Source organism: Drosophila miranda, chromosome 3, assembly GCF_003369915.1.
Source record: "Drosophila miranda strain MSH22 chromosome 3, D.miranda_PacBio2.1, whole genome shotgun sequence".
Classification (NCBI taxonomy): Eukaryota; Metazoa; Arthropoda; class Insecta; order Diptera; family Drosophilidae; genus Drosophila; species Drosophila miranda.
In genome coordinates this window covers 22,076,849-22,095,869 of record NC_046676.1, presented here as the reverse complement: position 1 = coordinate 22,095,869, position 19,021 = coordinate 22,076,849, and the positions used below count along the sequence as shown (strand labels likewise).

At 44.9% G+C, this 19,021-nt stretch overlaps 3 protein-coding genes across 12 annotated transcripts in view; all 3 read right to left on the bottom strand.

Annotated features, from left to right (window-relative positions):
- Window positions 1–134: 134 nt before the first annotated feature.
- LOC117187848 (syndecan-like) lies at window positions 135–2,775 on the bottom strand (the record flags this gene model as incomplete). The annotated part of the gene is made up of 2 exons (XM_033390724.1): window positions 135–2,480; window positions 2,556–2,775. Coding segments are annotated over 2 exons (393 nt in total), but the record flags the coding sequence as incomplete, so codon positions are not given.
- Window positions 2,776–3,381: 606 nt separating this feature from the next.
- LOC108158775 (tetratricopeptide repeat protein 25) lies at window positions 3,382–10,628 on the bottom strand. Of its 3 annotated transcripts, XM_033391335.1 has the most exons (5): window positions 10,302–10,628; window positions 10,113–10,222; window positions 9,953–10,034; window positions 8,266–9,887; window positions 3,382–4,726 (listed from the first exon to the last, which is right to left on the bottom strand). In XM_033391335.1, the coding sequence occupies exons 4-5, from the start codon at window positions 8,392–8,394 to the stop codon at window positions 4,064–4,066; spliced, it is 792 nt and encodes a 263-aa protein (XP_033247226.1). In that variant the 5' UTR covers window positions 8,395–9,887; window positions 9,953–10,034; window positions 10,113–10,222; window positions 10,302–10,628; the 3' UTR covers window positions 3,382–4,063. The 3 variants fall into 3 exon arrangements, 2 of the variants coding, with proteins under 2 accessions (XP_033247226.1, XP_017146897.2); XM_017291408.2 differs by lacking the exons at window positions 9,953–10,034; window positions 10,113–10,222; window positions 10,302–10,628 and adding exons at window positions 4,820–5,142; window positions 6,419–6,893 and having other exon boundaries at window positions 8,266–8,308; XR_004472451.1 differs by lacking the exons at window positions 3,382–4,726; window positions 9,953–10,034; window positions 10,113–10,222; window positions 10,302–10,628 and adding an exon at window positions 5,987–6,023 and having other exon boundaries at window positions 8,266–8,354.
- Window positions 10,629–10,834: 206 nt separating this feature from the next.
- LOC108158772 (syndecan) overlaps window positions 10,835–19,021 on the bottom strand; it is a 96,953-nt gene continuing 88,766 nt past the window's right edge. For 4 of the 8 annotated variants that reach the window (XM_033391326.1, XM_017291403.2, XM_033391325.1 and 1 more), the window contains 4 exons: window positions 17,398–17,539; window positions 16,150–16,740; window positions 13,257–13,421; window positions 10,835–13,181 (listed from right to left, as the gene is read on the bottom strand). In XM_033391326.1, coding sequence (XP_033247217.1) covers window positions 13,009–13,181; window positions 13,257–13,421; window positions 16,150–16,740; window positions 17,398–17,539 — 1,071 coding nt within the window. In that variant the 3' untranslated portion in view covers window positions 10,835–13,008. Of the gene's footprint in view, window positions 13,182–13,256; window positions 13,422–16,149; window positions 16,741–17,064; window positions 17,540–19,021 lie in introns of all 8 variants that reach the window. The other 4 variants (XM_033391328.1, XM_033391324.1, XM_033391327.1 and 1 more) reach the window with 4 other exon arrangements.

Sequence of the window (19,021 nt, the reverse complement as noted above, 5' to 3'; positions counted from 1 at the left end):
TTCGCAAGTTAGTCTTGTCTTCCCTGCCTAATTTATATAGAATTCTTAGCAGAGAATAAATGTGCAACATTGCCCTTCCATTCTTTTATTTGCCGTAGCACACAAATAGTAGAGTATATTTCGTTTTGTTTAAATTAGTTTTATACCAGTTTATTTAGCAAATCAAAACCAATTTCTCAGTACATTCAGCGCATTTAAAAAACTAACAAACTAAACGCTTATAAAGTAGCAAAAAAAAACTTGATGTAAAATTTGACAAAAAGGTACTATGGGTCGAGAAGGACAAACATAGTACTTGTACATATCAAAAGAGTTGCAGTTGCGTTTTATACAGTGTAGAAAAAGTTGTAGTCAGAAAAAGGTTTAGTTCTTGTTGTCGCTGTTGTTGCTGCTGTTCCTGTGGCTGTTGTTCTCTTTTTTGTGTGAGTTTCAGTTGGGCTTAGGTTTTGGGGGAAGTACGAGTACATACACATACATATGCACGTACATGCTGTATGCTGTATGCTGTATGCGTATACCGATACCGATGATGATGTTCTTCGAGAGCTTCCCTCCCCCTTTGGTGCACGCTCTGTTGTCGCAGTAGTAGTATGTATGTTTATGTTTAATTAATTATTTATGCATTACACACAATTACACACACACAATTGATTTATGTTGCTAATTATATATACTTGTATATATATATGTATTATGTATTAGTATTTTTCGTTCTTATAACTTCTTTTCGCAATGAAAATATGGCATGAGAGCTGAAGAGAATATGGGTTGACTAACAATTAAACAAGTATTGCAGCTAATTTGAGGGCTGAGTCGTTAACATTTCCTTCTGGATTGCGTTTCATTTCAATTGTAAACTTAACAAGTAATTTTTACTATTGCTTGGGGTATTGGATTGGATTGGATTGGATTGGCTTGGCTTGCGTTGTGTTTCGTACTTCGCACAACTAAAAAATTTGTCATTGACAGCGAACGTAAAAACTAAATAAATGCACAATAATCAATGCGTAATCCGATTTTGATTCTTAGCCATGGAAGAAGCAGTGGAGTCGAGCGAAGAACTGGCCGAATAGCTCTCAAACCCATATGGAGTTCTAAATTAATGTGCAATCGCTTTCTAGACATATAATGGTCTCAATTTCATTCTCAATTTCAATAAATATTCATGTTTTTGTGTGTTTTCTAGAAAAAAGTAGAAATAGTTCTCTGAATTTCTTTACTTTTCAGTTTCTATAGTTGCCAGGAAGGTTCAGAGAGTGTTCGTATTCTGTTTTTTGCTTCATTTAGTGTTTTTCGTTTTTCTATTTTAGTTTTTGTTTTTTTTTTTTTTGCATTTTTCCTTGTGTTCTGTTTATCGTTTTTTTTTTTTTTTAGGAATTACACTAATAATTACATAGTTTTGCTTATGTATAACTTAAAAACATTTTTTCATGCCGTCCAATTCGCAATTTGTATAATTATTCCCAACGGATTATATTTCATTCTGTTTTTCGTGGTGTGAATCGATGGCGCAAACGAACATCGGCTCTGCTCTTTCGAGTTTGGGTATACTATATCGTGATATATCCAATTCGCTTCCATTATTCAGCTAACATATACTCGTATATTCATAAATGTGTGTATGTCTGTATCTGTCTCCATCCACAGAACTGTCCATCCATGAAGTCGGATGCGCCTGTGTCGTGGGTGTGGTGTGGTATAATAGGTATTATTTCTCGCTCTCCTCCGGTCTTTGCTCTACATACTCGTAATTCATAATTAATTCGCTTAATTTTTCCCGCCCTTATATTGGTTTCACTATGCATATAATATATATTAATTATATATTAGACTTCGCACGATTTGCGTGCGTTTCCATTCATATTTGATATTGGGTTCCTTTTGTTTTCGTCGCTTAAAATGTACTTAATTAGAAAAGTCGCCCTCCTCCGTTATCCGTCCGGCATTAGCTTACAGGTAAGTTCTGAATTTATTTTCCTCTCGAATTTATGCATTTTTTTTTTGCGTTTACCCCTCAACGAAAAGTTGTGTGTGACCCAACGATGCCTTCGATTTCCATTGAATTTGTGTTAGTTTTGTTGCTGTTTCTGTTGCTGTTGCTGTTGCTGTTGCTGTTGCAGATGATTATTCATTGTGGCAGATGGCTGCTGATGGCGCTGCTCCGTCCGCACTTTGCACTCCGCACAGTGTATTGAGATGAGCCGTCATCTCCCCTCCGTTTAGATCCAGATCCCGTTCCAGATGGATCTCCATCCGGCTGGATCCTCACTCGCGGCTCATTTAATACCTGCGCGATGTGCCATTATCTCAGGCGTAGAACTCGCGATTGTTCGCATTTTTCGCATAGGAATTGTTGGCCGGCGAGCGTTTCGGCTCGTCCAGGGCATAGGAGCCTTCGTCCTTTTTCCGCATGCGGTATACGATGAACATCACCACGAGAATGGCGCAGAGCAGGCCAACCACGGCACCGCCAATGACAGCTAAGGACACAGAGCAGAGAGAAGAGATATGGTGAACGATTGTTGGTTGGACGGAGACTATGTATGGACTCTTACCCGCCAGTATTCCCGGCTGCGAGAAGAAGCTCGACGTGCGATCGTCCTCGCTCATGATGACCACCTCGTTGCCGTTGGGCCTGTGGTCGACGGGCTTCGTGTCGGAGGGCTGGCTGTTCACGTTCGTATTCGGGTCCAACTCGTGCACGTTGCTGCCGCCTCCCGCTGTGCCAAGAAATAGAGCAGACAGAGAGATGAGATTGAGAGTCGATTCCGGCGATTATGTATATCCATTTACGAGTATGCCCATGACGTGCAAGCAAAATAATACGAAACAGAGAGTGTGTGTTAGTGAGAGATATAGAGTGGTTGTTCTTGTTGCTGTTGTTGCTGGTGGGTACTCCGATTCCGATCGGAACGAGTGTCTAGTATATCTGTTTCACCCCCGGCTGGACCGCCTCCAGTCATTGGCGGCGGCCCTGTGGACAGCCCTCGACGCCAGGCTGGAGCAGCTGGAGCACCGATGGGTCCCCCGTCACCGCTCCCGAATCGAGGTCGTGGTCCGCCACCGATACCAAATAGAAGCGGCAATGCACCGCCGCTGCCAACGCGACCCACTAACAACTAGGCGGAATAGGCCCATGGGGTGAGTACGAAACTGGTAGTCCTTATTCTCCCTGATCCTCTAATCAGTGTTATTTTTACCCCACAGCTCGCAATCTTACATTCCGCATTTCTGTATTTAACGTTGGAATCGCGTACCGAAATATAATCGAATATATTAACAAACTTGTATAGAGAGAGCGAAGGAGCCACACAACATTACATAGATGAATCTCTGTTTGCGCACGTATCCTGCACACTACCTACTTAAGTTATTTGCTTATTTCGATAGCCTCTAGCCAGAATCAAAACTAAACGAGACTAAATTACGTACCCGTAGAACGTTGCATGTTAGCCCTTTGTTGGATGAGAATATCACTTTTTATGCATGTTTACCGCTGGCCAGACGTACTCACCCCGGTGCACCAATACGCCAAGGATCGCAAGGAACAAAGCCTGAGCTACTTAAGTGGAATTACTCGGCATAAACTTATCATTTAAATCAACTATATACTATATAGCCGTACTAGTCAATTTATGAAATTAAACGAGTACCATTGTTAGGCAGCAGTCGGGCCACGATCGCAATACAATCTGAATGATGATATACCGTACCTATTTATTCCTCACTCGCAAGCTGCTGTTGGCTAACATGTTGATTAATTATATATAGTTTCAATCGCGGATGGGCCTTCCATCGCACTTGAGTTCGACTTGACTACTCGTACAATATATGAAGAAATACAATATCAAAGAAATTGGGCGTTTGCAATTGCTCTGTTCAAATGTTGAAGTTACGCATAAGATTAATCCCCGATCGAATGGCAAGCATACAAATATACTATTAAATAAATTATGTACAATATAATTTACATCTTGCTCCGGTTTATTGCAGTCCACGAATCAAACACAACGCAAATGGAAACAAAAACTTAACACTCCACTGGCCATTCCTGTCGGTCCAATTAGAACCACTTGGGCATCGCATCGTTGGGCAGGTTCTTGTGGTTGGGAAGAGCCGTGCATTGCCGCTGCTGTCGCCAGAACTCTTGTCGTTTGTGGAGGAACTCGACCGCCTCCTTGGCAAACGTGGATATGTTCTCCGTATTGGTGTCGGCGCGTACCAGGTCCGGATGTAGCAACAGCTTCTCCAGATACTCTTTGTCCACGCATAGCTCTCCCAGGAGCTTCCGAGCATTGCGGCGCTCCAGGTCCGCCTTAGTGGGCTTCTGACGCGTCGTCTGCGGACGGGCACTGTTAAGCATCTGCGACTTTGACAGATTGTCGTCGGATTTGCGCGACTTGCCGCTCTTTGGGGCGGACGGAGGTGCACGCGGCTTGGTGCCGATGGTGTTCTCGATGGCTTCTTGGGTCTTTTGCACGCCCAGTCGGAAGGATGCCAGCTCGGGGCGCGCGCGTAGTCCGCGGTGGAAGAACATGAGGCTCTGCTCGAACTGGCCCAAGTAGTAGAGCGACTCCGCCTTTTGGTAGATGGCTCGTATATTGTTCTTCTCCTCTCCGAGGGCTGTCTCCGCGTCCTGCAGTGCCTTGGAGGCTTCGCCCAGCAGCAGATAGCACTTACTGCGCGATATCAAGGCATTGATGTCCGTGCTGTTCAGCTCCAGAGCCTGAAAAACAGAGTGACCGACCATTAGAAACGGAAAACCAGAAATAGGAATGGGGAGTGGCAGTGTCAATGGGAGGATGTTTCAAGGAAAGACCTTGCAGAAGAAGTGGATGGCATTCTCGGGATTGGCATTCTTGATCTCCTTGAGCCCCAGAGCTATGACCGAGCTTATGTCTGCCTCGTCGGGTATGAGTAGCGCCTCGTTGCGGTCCTGCTTCTGTTTGATCTGCAGACTCTGTTTGATGTCGAAAGCCCCGGCGCTAACGGCAGCCGCTCGATCCTTGTCCGTGTAGAAGTCCACGAAGTTCTCCTTGGGCTTCTTCTTCTTGGCGATCTGCTCCTCGATGCGTTTTCGGGCCGCCCGTAGCTCTGCCTCGATGCGGTTGCCACGCTTGCCTCCGGCACCGTCGCCACCGTCTTCAGCCTGCTTGCCACGCCCCGCACGATCGCCCGACGACCTGCGTCCGCCGCGCGACTCGCGGCGATCCCATATGGGCGGCTTGTGGGAGCTGCGACTTCCGCGACCCTTTGACCTTTTGTGCGACTCGTCCAAGGACTCCTCGTCTGCATTGGCGCCCGTCCGGATGAAGCTCTGCAGAAGCTCCTGCTCCTTGTCCACGGCGAGGATGTTGTTCAGCACGCTCGACATTTCCATAGAGCTTCTCCCAGTAGTTACAATCAGGGCCAAAAGTTGGTGTGAAAATCTGACACCTTCCTATGACAGCGCCAAACAAACGGTAATTGATTCGCCCGTTGAACTGTTGCCAGGGAAACGGAAACTGGCGCCTTTGATGGGTCAACAATCGATACCAAATAACAATCAAGGAACAGCTTTTGAAAAGCTTTGAGTGTCGGCAGGTGGCGCTCGATGCTGTGTATAAGGTGTGTGTCGTGTCATGTAGAAATGCCCTTTTTTTAAATATATTAAAAACTACACTTTTAAAACTACGCCAATCATATAAAAAGAATATACTGCCTCAATGAAATTATAAATTAACGAGGGGGAACGTTGTGAGTTGCTGCGGAGACCGCAACTCTACATTTATACCCGATACTTAGTCAGTATGGCTCTCCTCCGGCAGACGCCGCTAATATTAACCACGACACGACAAAGAGAGAGACAGAAAATCAGTCTGAGCTTGTCGTCGGGCGCTGCGTGGCCACTGCAAATTGATTTCTTGCTTTTGGCTACAAAAATGATCCGATCTGATCCAGATTCAGCCATCTGATAGATATGGTCATTATCTATGATTCTGCGATATCAAGGCATTGATGTCCGTGCTGTTCAGCTCCAGAGCCTGAAAAACAGAGGGACCGACCATTAGAAACGGAAAACCAGAAATAGGAATGCGGAGTGGCAGTGTCAATGGGAGGATGTTTCAAGGAAAGACCTTGCAGAAGAAGTGGATGGCATTCTCGGGATTGGCATTCTTGATCTCCTTGAGCCCCAGAGCTATGACCGAGCTTATGTCTGCCTCGTCGGGTATGAGTAGCGCCTCGTTGCGGTCCTGCTTCTGTTTGATCTGCAGACTCTGTTTGATGTCGAAAGCCCCGGCGCTAACGGCAGCCGCTCGATCCTTATCCGTGTAGAAGTCCACGAAGTTCTCCTTGGGCTTCTTCTTCTTGGCGATCTGCTCCTCGATGCGTTTTCGGGCCGCCCGTAGCTCTGCCTCGATGCGGTTGCCACGCTTGCCTCCGGCACCGTCGCCACCGTCTTCAGCCTGCTTGGCACGGCCCTCACGATCACCCGACGACCTGCGTCCGCCGCGCGACTCGCGGCGATCCCATATGGGCGGCTTGTGGGAGCTGCGACTTCCGCGACCCTTTGACCTTTTGTGCGACTCGTCCAAAGACTCCTCGTCTGCATTGGCGCCCGTCCGGATGAAGCTCTGCAGAAGCTCCTGCTCCTTGTCCACGGCGAGGATGTTGTTCAGCACGCTCGACATTTCCATAGAGCTTCTCCCAGTAGTTACAATCAGGGCCAAAAGTTGGTGTGAAAATCTGACACCTTCCTATGACAGCGCCAAACAAACGGTAATTGATTCGCCCGTTGAACTGTTGCCAGGCAAACGGAAACTGGCGCCTTTGATGGGTCAACAATCGATACCAAATAACAATCAAGGAACAGCTTTTGAAAAGCTTTGAGTGTCGGCAGGTGGCGCTCGATGCTGTGTATAAGGTGTGTGTCGTGTCATGTAGAAATGCCCTTTTTTTAAATATATTAAAAACTACTTTTTTAAAACTACGCCAATCTTATAAAAAGAATATACTGCCTCAATGAAATTATAAATTAACGAGGGGGAACGTTGTGAGTTGCTGCGGAGACCGCAACTCTACATTTATACCCGATACTTAGTCAGTATGGCTCTCCTCCGGCAGAAGCCGCTAATATTAACCACGACACGACAAAGAGAGAGACAGAAAATCAGTCTGAGCTTGTCGTCGGGCGCTGCGTGGCCACTGCAAATTGATTTCTTGCTTTTGGCTACAAAAATGATCCGATCTGATCCAGATTCAGCCATCTGATAGATATGGTCATTATCTATGATTCTGCGTTTTTAGTTTTCTCGAATGTGCAATATTGTGGATGCAACATATTTTCGTCCTTTGTGGGGGCGGAAGGGGGTGGGGCGAAATTCTGAGATATACGTTTTATAGTGAGATCTAACAGAAGTGCGGATACCAAATTTGGTTACTCTAGCCTTAATAGTCTCTGAGATTTGAGGATGCCCCAGATTTTCGTCCTTTGCGGGGGCGGAAGGGGGTGTGGCGAAATTTGGACACGAAACGGTCAAGGTCCGATATCACAGGAGTGTGGATACCAAATTTGGTTGCTCTGGCTCTTATAGGTTCTAAGATCCTTGAACTCATATTTTGCAATTGGCAAAACCGACCATGAAACCTGTGTGTTAGAGAGAGACAGAGCGAGAAAGAATGAAATTGTTTTCTTGATTCTGGCTATAATAATTATACGATCTGGTTGAGATTTTACACTCTAGAACACATAGTCATCCACTACGATTCTGCGTTTTTGTTTTTATCGTATCTTTAAAAATGTGGATGCCACAGATTTTCGTCCTTTGTGGGGGCGGAAGTGGGCGGGGCGAAGTTTTGAAATATTTTTGTAGCAGTGACATATCACAGAAGTCTGGATCCGAAATATCGTTGCTATAGCTCTTATAGTCTTTGAGCACTAGGCGCTGAAGGGGACGGACGGACGGACGGACGGACAGACGGACAGACAGACAGGGCTCAATCGACTCGGCTATTGATGCTGATCAAGAATATATATACTTTATGGGGTCGGAAACGATTCCTTCTGGACGTTACACACATCCACTTTTACCACAAATCTAATATACCCCAATACTCATTTTGAGTATCGGGTATAAAAATCAATTATACACCGGCCAACGTTCCTATGTATTATTATATTTAATTTTTCGACGGTATCGGTGTACTGTAAATTCTGAATTCTGTATGCACTGTAAGTTCTTAATTTTTGGATCTTTAATAGGACCTGACTCTCTAAAGACTCACCTGATTGTAGCCGAACAAAGCCTTATCATATTCGCGAACTTTCATGTGGTTATTGGACTGATCACAGAGCAGCTTGATGGTGGTCTCGATCTCCTCGATAGTGTCCACCTTCTGCTTCTTCCGCGGCATTCTGCTATGTTACGTGTAATCCTGATGGCTAAATGGTAACTCCTTGGACGCGAGACCCAGTCGCAGACTTTTAAGGTAGTACTCGGTTCAGCAGGCCGGTCCTATACGGCGGACGTCCGTTCGCAGCACTCGTTGCTGGCAAACTGAGTTGTTTCACCTTCGCCTCATATTTACTTGGCCTGTGGCTTGTCTATGGCCCGACTCCTACGGCTCCTCTTGCTCCTTCACCACCTTCCCCCTGTTGCTGATAGTTATGGCAGCCTTTGGGCTCTTCTTTGGTCTGTATGTTAGTTTGCATGCGCTGACAACCCGCAATAAACTTCAATAAAGTTACATTATTAATATCTCAGGAAACCCGTGCTCTAGGGGCAAGAGGGTCGGAGCAGCGAACGGATTAATTAATTGCACTTGATTGAAATTAAAGCTCGATCCGCGGATAGCTTTAACCAGTTCGAGACAAAGTCACGCACAGTCGGAGTCGTGCAGCAAAACGCCAAATGAGTTTTGAAAGGGGGCGGCTGCCCGAACAAACCCAATTAGAAGCAAGCTGATAAGAGCGGGGCCACAAAGCCGAAGCCTCGACCTGGGCAATCAATATGCAGCAGGGAGGGGGGGGGGTGTGTGTGGGGGGTGGCAGAGAATGGGGCTAGACGAAACAGATTTTGGAAGGGCTCTATCCCTGAGCTACTGTCTGCCACTGTCTCTGTCTTTGCTGCTGCCACGGCATTCACTTGTTAAGAACATTCATTTCGACATATTTATGAAACCAAGCCAATTGCCATTAATTTTCTTGTATGGTTTTTAGAGTAAATAAATAAGTCTGATGTCGGAGCAGGTCGAGTCGGGTCTTGCGTGCTCCTGCCTCATTTTGACTGTGGCAGCAACCTTCGCGGTGGCGTGGCAAAACAATTTCATTTCCCCGCCCCCCAATGATGACGAGAATGCCTTAATGCCCGAGACATTTTGTGGCCTATCCCCAAAACCAGCCCCTGCCCCGAACTGACTGATTGCCGTTCCGGTTACGACGTTGCAGACATGACGTTAGAAATTATGATATTTGCATTTGTTCAAGTTGCCCCGAAGTTATCCTTGTGGATGTCGCCGGAATGGGCAGGGGGTATGTCGGTTTGTCCTTAATACCGATTTGCGTTTACGACAACTCCAATTCTTATGATGATAATCGCATCAATTGATGACCTGATTGATGGCCCATGCAAACGTAGATCAGACCTCACCTGTTGAATGGAATCCAATCAAGAATGAACGGCTCATTCTTGAAGCAATGAATAATATTGAATTTTGAGTTTATTAGATCAACATATCTACATGAGATCGACTTATGTAAGGGCGACGTGAACGATTCCGTTTCTTATGTCGGAACTAAGACGGTGGGCAGGGAAAAATAAAATAAATTCGCACACGCGCACTTCCAAAATTGCATCACATCCCTTTGTAATACCTGCACACCCTGAATAAACATATGAGATGCACAACTGAAACCAACAGAAACAGGGTATCAATATATATCCGCCTGATCCAATGACAATGTGACACTTACTTGGCAATATTATCGTTATAACCGAAGCCCATGGCAGAATATGGCTCATAGATTTCCCTATACGGAACCAAGTTTTTGATTGCTGCGAAGTAAAACCAATGATATATCAAGGGGAATACTGAGAATCCGATGAACTTTGGACTGTAGGATTTGAACTTACCAAGAACAATCCCAAAAGTATGAATATCCCAGAGAATATGTGCAATATGGTAAATATAAGATATAAAATATTCGCGATAACTAGTAAAGTGCTTCTACCCTTACTAGTATCTGTATGTAAATAGACAAATTTCCGATCCAATCGGCTTACTCTTTCTCGCTCACTCCGCATTTATTAGCCATTACTCACCCCACCCATCATTATAGCTTTTACCTTGTATTACAGGTTTTTTCAATTCATTGTCTAAACTGAAGATTGTTGATATTAATATAAGTAAACCAGTGGCTACGTTCCATACTCCAAAGAAAATGCACCATATTCTATCAGGATAACAATCGAAAGACCCACAATTGCAAATCAAACACATTTTAAACTAGAAATTTTAATTCGAAAAAATGAGAAAAGTATTATTTTCCAAAACAATAAATAAATTTGAAATTTAGCTCAATTTTTAGAACTGATTTTTTGTGACTGAGCACAATGAACAATTCCCGACTTATTTCTGAACGTTCACTATGATCAACAATTTACAAGGAGTTCTCAGCTGAAAAAAATATTATGATGTTTTCGTATGAGTGATCTAAATTGTTCGCAAGTTAGTCTTGTCTTCCCTGCCTAATTTATATAGAATTCTTAGCAGAGAATAAATGTGCAACATTACCCTTCCATTCTTTTATTTGCCGTAGCACACAAATAGTAGAGTATATTTCGTTTTGTTTAAATTAGTTTTATACCAGTTTATTTAGCAAATCAAAACCAATTTCTCAGTACATTCAGCGCATTTAAAAAACTAACAAACTAAACGCTTATAAAGTAGCAAAAAAAAACTTGATGTAAAATTTGACAAAAAGGTACTATGGGTCGAGAAGGACAAACATAGTACTTGTACATATCAAAAGAGTTGCAGTTGCGTTTTATACAGTGTAGAAAAAGTTGTAGTCAGAAAAAGGTTTAGTTCTTGTTGTCGCTGTTGTTGCTGCTGTTCCTGTGGCTGTTGTTCTCTTTTTTGTGTGAGTTTCAGTTGGGCTTAGGTTTTGGGGGAAGTACGAGTACATACACATACATATGCACGTGCATGCTGTATGCTGTATGCTGTATGCGTATACCGATACCGATGATGATGTTCTTCGAGAGCTTCCCTCCCCCTTTGGTGCACGCTCTGTTGTCGCAGTAGTAGTATGTATGTTTATGTTTAATTAATTATTTATGCATTACACACAATTACACACACACAATTGATTTATGTTGCTAATTATATATACTTGTATATATATATGTATTATGTATTAGTATTTTTCGTTCTAATAACTTCTTTTCGCAATGAAAATATGGCATGAGAGCTGAAGAGAATATGGGTTGACTAACAATTAAACAAGTATTGCAGCTAATTTGAGGGCTGAGTCGTTAACATTTCCTTCTGGATTGCGTTTCATTTCAATTGTAAACTTAACAAGTAATTTTTACTATTGCTTGGGGTATTGTATTGGATTGGATTGGATTGGCTTGGCTTGCGTTGTGTTTCGTACTTCGCACAACTAAAAAATTTTTCATTGACAGCGAACGTAAAAACTAAATAAATGCACAATAATCAATGCGTAATCCGATTTTGATTCTTAGCCATGGAAGAAGCAGTGGAGTCGAGCGAAGAACTGGCCGAATAGCTCTCAAACCCATATGGAGTTCTAAATTAATGTGCAATCGCTTTCTAGACATACATATAATGGTCTCAATTTCATTCTCAATTTCAATAAATATTCATGTTTTTGTGTGTTTTCTAGAAAAAAGTAGAAATAGTTCTCTGGATTTCTTTACTTTTCAGTTTCTATAGTTGCCAGGAAGGTTCAGAGAGTGTTCGTATTCTGTTTTTTGCTTCATTTAGTGTTTTTCGTTTTTCTATTTTAGTTTTTGTTTTTTTTTTTTGCATTTTTCCTTGTGTTCTGTTTATCGTTTTTTTTTTTTTTAGGAATTACACTAATAATTACATAGTTTTGCTTATGTATAACTTAAAAACATTTTTTCATGCCGTCCAATTCGCAATTTGTATAATTATTCCCAACGGATTATATTTCATTCTGTTTTTCGTGGTGTGAATCGATGGCGCAAACGAACATCGGCTCTGCTCTTTCGAGTTTGGGTATACTATATCGTGATATATCCAATTCGCTTCCATTATTCAGCTAACATATACTCGTATATTCATAAATGTGTGTATGTCTGTATCTGTCTCCATCCACAGAACTGTCCATCCATGAAGCCGGATGCGCCTGTGTCGTGGGTGTGGTGTGGTATAATAGGTATTATTTCTCGCTCTCCTCCGGCCTTTGCTCTACATACTCGTAATTCATAATTAATTCGCTTAATTTTTCCCGCCCTTATATTGGTTTCACTATGCATATAATATATATTAATTATATATTAGACTTCGCACGATTTGCGTGCGTTTCCATTCATATTTGATATTGGGTTCCTTTTGTTTTCGTCGCTTAAAATGTACTTAATTAGAAAAGTCGCCCTCCTCCGTTATCCGTCCGGCATTAGCTTACAGGTAAGTTCTGAATTTATTTTCCTCTCGAATTTATGCATTTTTTTTTTGCGTTTACCCCTCAACGAAAAGTTGTGTGTGACCCAACGATGCCTTCGATTTCCATTGAATTTGTGTTAGTTTTGTTGCTGTTTCTGTTGCTGTTGCTGTTGCTGTTGCTGTTGCAGATGATTATTCATTGTGGCAGATGGCTGCTGATGGCGCTGCTCCGTCCGCACTTTGCACTCCGCACAGTGTATTGAGATGAGCCGTCATCTCCCCTCCGTTTAGATCCAGATCCCGTTCCAGATGGATCTCCATCCGGCTGGATCCTCACTCGCGGCTCATTTAATACCTGCGCGATGTGCCATTATCTCAGGCGTAGAACTCGCGATTGTTCGCATTTTTCGCATAGGAATTGTTGGCCGGCGAGCGTTTCGGCTCGTCCAGGGCATAGGAGCCTTCGTCCTTTTTCCGCATGCGGTATACGATGAACATCACCACGAGAATGGCGCAGAGCAGGCCAACCACGGCACCGCCAATGACAGCTAAGGACACAGAGCAGAGAGAAGAGATATGGTGAACGATTGTTGGTTGGACGGAGACTATGTATGGACTCTTACCCGCCAGTATTCCCGGCTGCGAGAAGAAGCTCGACGTGCGATCGTCCTCGCTCATGATGACCACCTCGTTGCCGTTGGGCCTGTGGTCGACGGGCTTCGTGTCGGAGGGCTGGCTGTTCACGTTCGTATTCGGGTCCAACTCGTGCACGTTGCTGCCGCCTCCCGCTGTGCCAAGAAATAGAGCAGACAGAGAGATGAGATTGAGAGTCGATTCCGGCGATTATGTATATCCATTTACGAGTATGCCCATGACGTGCAAGCAAAATAATACGAAACAGAGAGTGTGTGTTAGTGAGAGATATAGAGTGGTTGTTCTTGTTGCTGTTGTTGCTGGTGGGTACTCCGATTCCGATCGGAACGAGTGTCTAGTATATCTGTTTCAGCGTGGGCGTGTACGTGTGTGTTAATGATATTTTATGCGGTATATATGTATGTACAAGGCTTACGGTTAGTAGAGTGGACTCGGGACTACGATTACAAGTACAAAGGATACCTTATGCCAATCTCTAAGACTTATACAACTAGACTACTAGACTACTACAACTAGACCCATCCGACTGCCTGCCTGATTGTCTGTCCGCCAGCACAAACACAACTCTTGAGCTCATTTCACGCTAATGAGCAGCCGGAAAAGTTTTGGCCAAATGAAAAAAGTTACCAGCAGAGAGCTGGCAGCAATGCAAATTGTGACAAATTTTCATGGAGCCATCTCGCTAAGCTACAGCTTGCAGAGAGAACTGTTTCGAGTTCTTTCCATCTAAATCTCGAGTATGATAGCTGGGGAGTCCATGGACACCTCCCAAAGTATTTCGCAAAATAGGAGCCATTTGAATGCCTATTTGGCTGTCAAGCAAAGTGAATTTAAATTAATTTAATTGACAGTCCACCACATACATATATGTACACTCGCCCACATCCACATCCTTTATTTTGTGCGGCCTTTGTTCTGTGTTGAGCTATTGTATTGAGCCCCCTTGCGCCCTCTCTGTTTTCTTCTGGATTCGAATCCCCTTTAACCTCAGAAAGCTTAAGACAAACAAATTGCTTGTTGCCCCCAACCCCACCCTGATGTACACCCATGTGTTTGCCCTGGCTGTTGCTCCACCGCCCCTTGGGGGAGTAGAGCGGCGCGGAGTGGCATTTTAATTAGGTAATGGCCAAAGGGCTTATTGAATGGCCCCAGACTTATGTGTCGCATCGAATTCCAAAATCATTGGAAAATTATCAAAGCACATCCCGAAGCAGAAACTGGCCCGATGAAAACTCCGGAGGAAGCCATAATTCTGACTTTGGGATGGTTTCATCCTATGAAAGACTATTCCCGTCTGTGTCTATCCATCAGACTGATTGTGTGTCTGGCTCTGCGTTTGGACGAAGCCAATAAAGGTGTATCCGCGTGTCTTCTGTCCACGATTCGATGGGGCACAAGGCACTGCAGGACTCAATGCTCTCTACGAGACATCTGACCATCTGTGGACAATTATGCCCGAAGTGTGGTCCTGCTGTGTGTGTCACCGCCTCCCATATGCCACATGGTTTGTGTGGTTCGTGTTTGTTCAGGGCGTGGCAGTGGCACAAACATCAAAGCAGGTCATAAATCCCCAGCCCACACACCTATCAGATCCACTCCTGGATTGCCATTAGGCTCTGTTTGCACTCCTGCCGCCCTCCCCGCTCCATAAATAGAGTTTGCCACACACACACAAAGGATGGATGGGGGTTCGGGGTAAGAGCAACCGTGCCCCAAGTCGTTGCGAGTTTTAGCGTGTGGCGAGTGGAGGCGTTGTCCTTGGCGTTGCCCGGGACTCGGTGATTTTTCATTTCAAGTGGAGCTCTGTGAGGAGCGCCTTCGAAGTGCTTTCCACTCGAAGAGCAACAAAGCACCAAATCACTGTGCGGCTTAGTGCGAATCCAGAGCTGTTCTTTTGGCTGTGGGAGGGCGGAACGCGACAGTTTTAATGGAACTTTGGGCCTAGGGCAGGACCCTCTGTGCAGAACCTTGATGCATCTCAATCGATGGATCGCTGGGTCGATGAATGGTGCTGGCCCCTCTACCGTTTCTGTTTCTGTTTGCTACGTATACAAAAGACTCTTAAACTATCCTTAAATTATACGACTTAGAATAGCTGTATCCTAGGTTTAACACTAAAGGCCATGAGAATGAGAATGAGCGTGAGCGTGAGCATGGGGGAAGGAGGCAATGGGATTGTGTTGGCTCTGCGGGAGTTTTTCCAATCGAATGAATAAATAAATGCCAAAAGCAGACAGACTGAATGAATGGATGAGATTTGGTCTCGCAATGAAAGTGTGGGAATTATGGTGTATTGGCTATTGTGTTGTCGGGGCTGGGGACTCCATGTAAAAGTCCACACAAAAGGAAAGCCCGCAGCATTGTTCGTCGTAGAGTTGCCAGAGCGCGCGCTACAGAGAAACCAAGGTAAAACTTAACAAATATATACGTAACTGTAACTGTAAGTAATACATCTTTATACTCGAATGTGCGTCTCGATAATACCAATCAAGCTACGGAACGTAACAGAAACCAAAGCAAATACCCAAGAAATCAACTACAGTGCAAGCCACAATACTTTGTTTGTTGTTGAAAATGTGCTTAAAACATACAGTAAATAAAATTATGTAAAATAAAATATCAAATAATACAAGATGATGAAAGCAGTGCAGTGCCAGAGATGACAATGCAATCCTCTTCAAAGGATATGCGGGGGACACAACACAAAAGGAATCGCATGGAGGGGCAGAGGAGGAGGGCAAAGCAAAAGCACCAATAAAACACACAAAAAAAAACCATACATATAAACAAAAGCAAACGCATACAAACAAATGATCAAAAAGAAAGTACAAAAACAAAAGGATAAAAATAAAAACCACTGACGTCCGCGCTCTGTGTTGAGGTCTCCAACGTTGCCACCGATTCCGTTTCCGTTTCCGTTTCCATCCTCATCGCCGCCATCCACATCGATGATGCGATCATCATCGTCCGTGTCATCGGTATCGCCTTCACCATCATCGTTATCGTTATCGTTATCGCTATCATGATCGATTTCACCATTGGGAACGGGCTCTGCAAGCCTTGGCTTCTCGGAATCGGGATGATCAATGATGATGTCGTCCTCATCATCGCCCTCGTCGTCATCCTCGCCGCCGCCTTCCACGTCGATGCCATCGCCGCTGGCCTCCACATCCACATCGAGATCCTCATCGAAGGCGGGGAAGGGAGGCAAGGGACGGCTCGCTGCGGTGGATTCGGGTACAATGGGCTTGGGCTTGGGCGTGGCCGTGGGCGTGGTTTGGGTGCGATTGGAGGCGGCTGTGGTTGAAGACGGGGTTGTGGCCGCTGTTGTCGTAGTGCTGCTGCTGCCGGTGGTTGTTGTCGTTGTTGGTGAACTGCTTGTTGTTGTCGAGGTTGTTGTTGTTGTTGTTGTTGTCGAGGTTGTGGATGAGGTTTGTGTTGGTGTATGAGCTGCTGGATATAGAGATGGGGTTGTTGTTGGTGTTGGTGTTCTTGTAGATGTTGTGAATGAATTGTTGTTAGTGTTGTTGGCTCTAGATCTAACGTAACTATAATCTATCCTGGCAATGACTGTAACTACATCTGTATTTGTATCTGTGTCTGTTGTTGTTGTATCTGTATCTTTTGGTGGTGTAACTGTTTGAGATGGGAGAACTAAAGTGTGTGGTGTGGTGGTGGTAGTGGATGTTGAAGAAGGAGGAGTTGGAGTTGAAGTTGAAGTAGAAGTAGTGGAAGATGTCTCGCTTAGGATAGCTACAAAACTAGCTTGATCTTTACCGATTGTGTTAATGCCAGTGCCACTATGACCACCGATCTCACCACCACTGCCACTGATGATGCCGCCGCTCTGGCCGCCGATGTGATTCTGATTACTGTTATGGTTCGCTGTGGTGCTACTACCAATGATTGTGCCACTATTCGCTGGATGGTGATTGTTATTAAGGTTGGGATTATTATTATTATTATTAAAATTATTATTGTTATTATTATTATTAAGATTCTGGCTGTTGTTGTCGATTTGGTTCTGGTTCTGGTTGTTGTTGTTGTTGAATCTACTCGAGATGTGGTCGAGGTCGTCGTTGTGGCTGTTGTCGTTCGATTTATGCTTACTGTTTATGCTGGAGCCGCCGCTCTGCGAGATGCGCGTGTTGTGCGAACCGTGCTGCGAGTGATGGTCCGGCTCGGCGTCCTCGTCATCCGGTCCAAAGCCAGAGCCAGAATAGTCCGGATCCTTCTCTAGATCGTCGTGTATCTGCAACCACAAAGGAGACACAACGGAAAGGGAATTAGTTCGGGGCTTGGCGACATTTCTTCGGGGGTCTCCCAAGTGCTTGTAAAATTATTTGTGCGCAACAAATGGCTGCCATTTCCATGGCGAATAATACGAGCATGTCCTTGAATGTCCGCCCTGCCAGTGCCGTGCCTTGAACGCTTGCTAGAGGGCCACTCACATGGGCCATTGTCTGGCTGCGGCTCTGTGACGGCTTTTGCGGTTTATTTGAGCCCCGGGGCCGACCACCGAGAGCTAGAGGCGGGGCCCAAAGTGCCACAGCAACTGTGACCAGAGCCAATTGTCGGGGGACAGTCGACTGACAATTTTCCGCCCCAGCCGTAGCCGCAGCCGCAGCCGCAGCAGCAGCCTCCAGGGCTTGTTTATTGACTTTAATTTCGTTTCCCCTCCGTTCTGGCCATAAAAACAGTGACCCAAAAATAGAAAGGCTCATCGAGAGTCGGAGGACAGAAACTTAATTGAATTTCTCCGCGCGTTATGCAATGCCCTACAAAGCGCTGGCTTTGTCTTGGCATTTGGCCAGCTCCAACGACACTTGTTGACCCGCCCCATGGACAGGGCGCTGAGAGAGGAGGGGAGGCAGGGGAGGCAGGGGAGTCAGGGCCCTGAGTACTCATAATGAGAACGAGCTAAACAGAATTGAGTGATTTGTAGAGTGAGAACAATTGAGTTTTCCCTCCCAGAAAACAGAATTTAAATTACATTTTCCACCACAGCTCTTTATCCTCTCGCAGCGCATCCATGGGGGGGGGGTGCGGTAAAACAGACCCTAATTCTGTTGGGGTTTTCCGAAAATCGACAGCACACGAGCCGCAGGGCCAAACAACCGTAAGGGATAAAAGGTGCCCCCCATTCTTATAAATTGGGTGGAATGGGGGGCAAGGCGACTACCAAGGGAAGGTCCTTGTGCGTGGCAAAACAGAGTGCTCAAAGCGAGTGCCCTCATAAAAGGACTTTTTCTCTGTTCTTAAATATGGAGATGATATGTTGGCTATAATGGTTCTCGAAAGATCTTCTTTCCCTCCCATTAACGCCATACATGCATATCCTTCAGCTGCTCCAGGATGTCCTTCCACTTATTTTGTCAGAGAAATTTCTGGTTTTGTTTGTTTTCATTTCGTTTGAAATTTAATTAAAATATTTGCGTATTGCGTATACGCCGCGTCGGCCACTCGGAGCATCCAGACATTTATCATTTTTCGGAGCCCCCACACCATCCACTGGCATCCAGTGGCATCCAGTGGCATCCACTAGGCAAACGTTTGACCAAAGTACTCATAAATATCCACCAGGGACACCATGCACATGGAGGATTATGGCGGCATTGGCGGAGGCGCCCCAGAAGTGGCCATAAAGCATGTGGCAAAAAAAAATGTTTGTCCTGCTGGGGGATGCTTGCAACACTTTCGTTCTGGCCGAGTTTATTTAGAGCGTGGTCCTCTA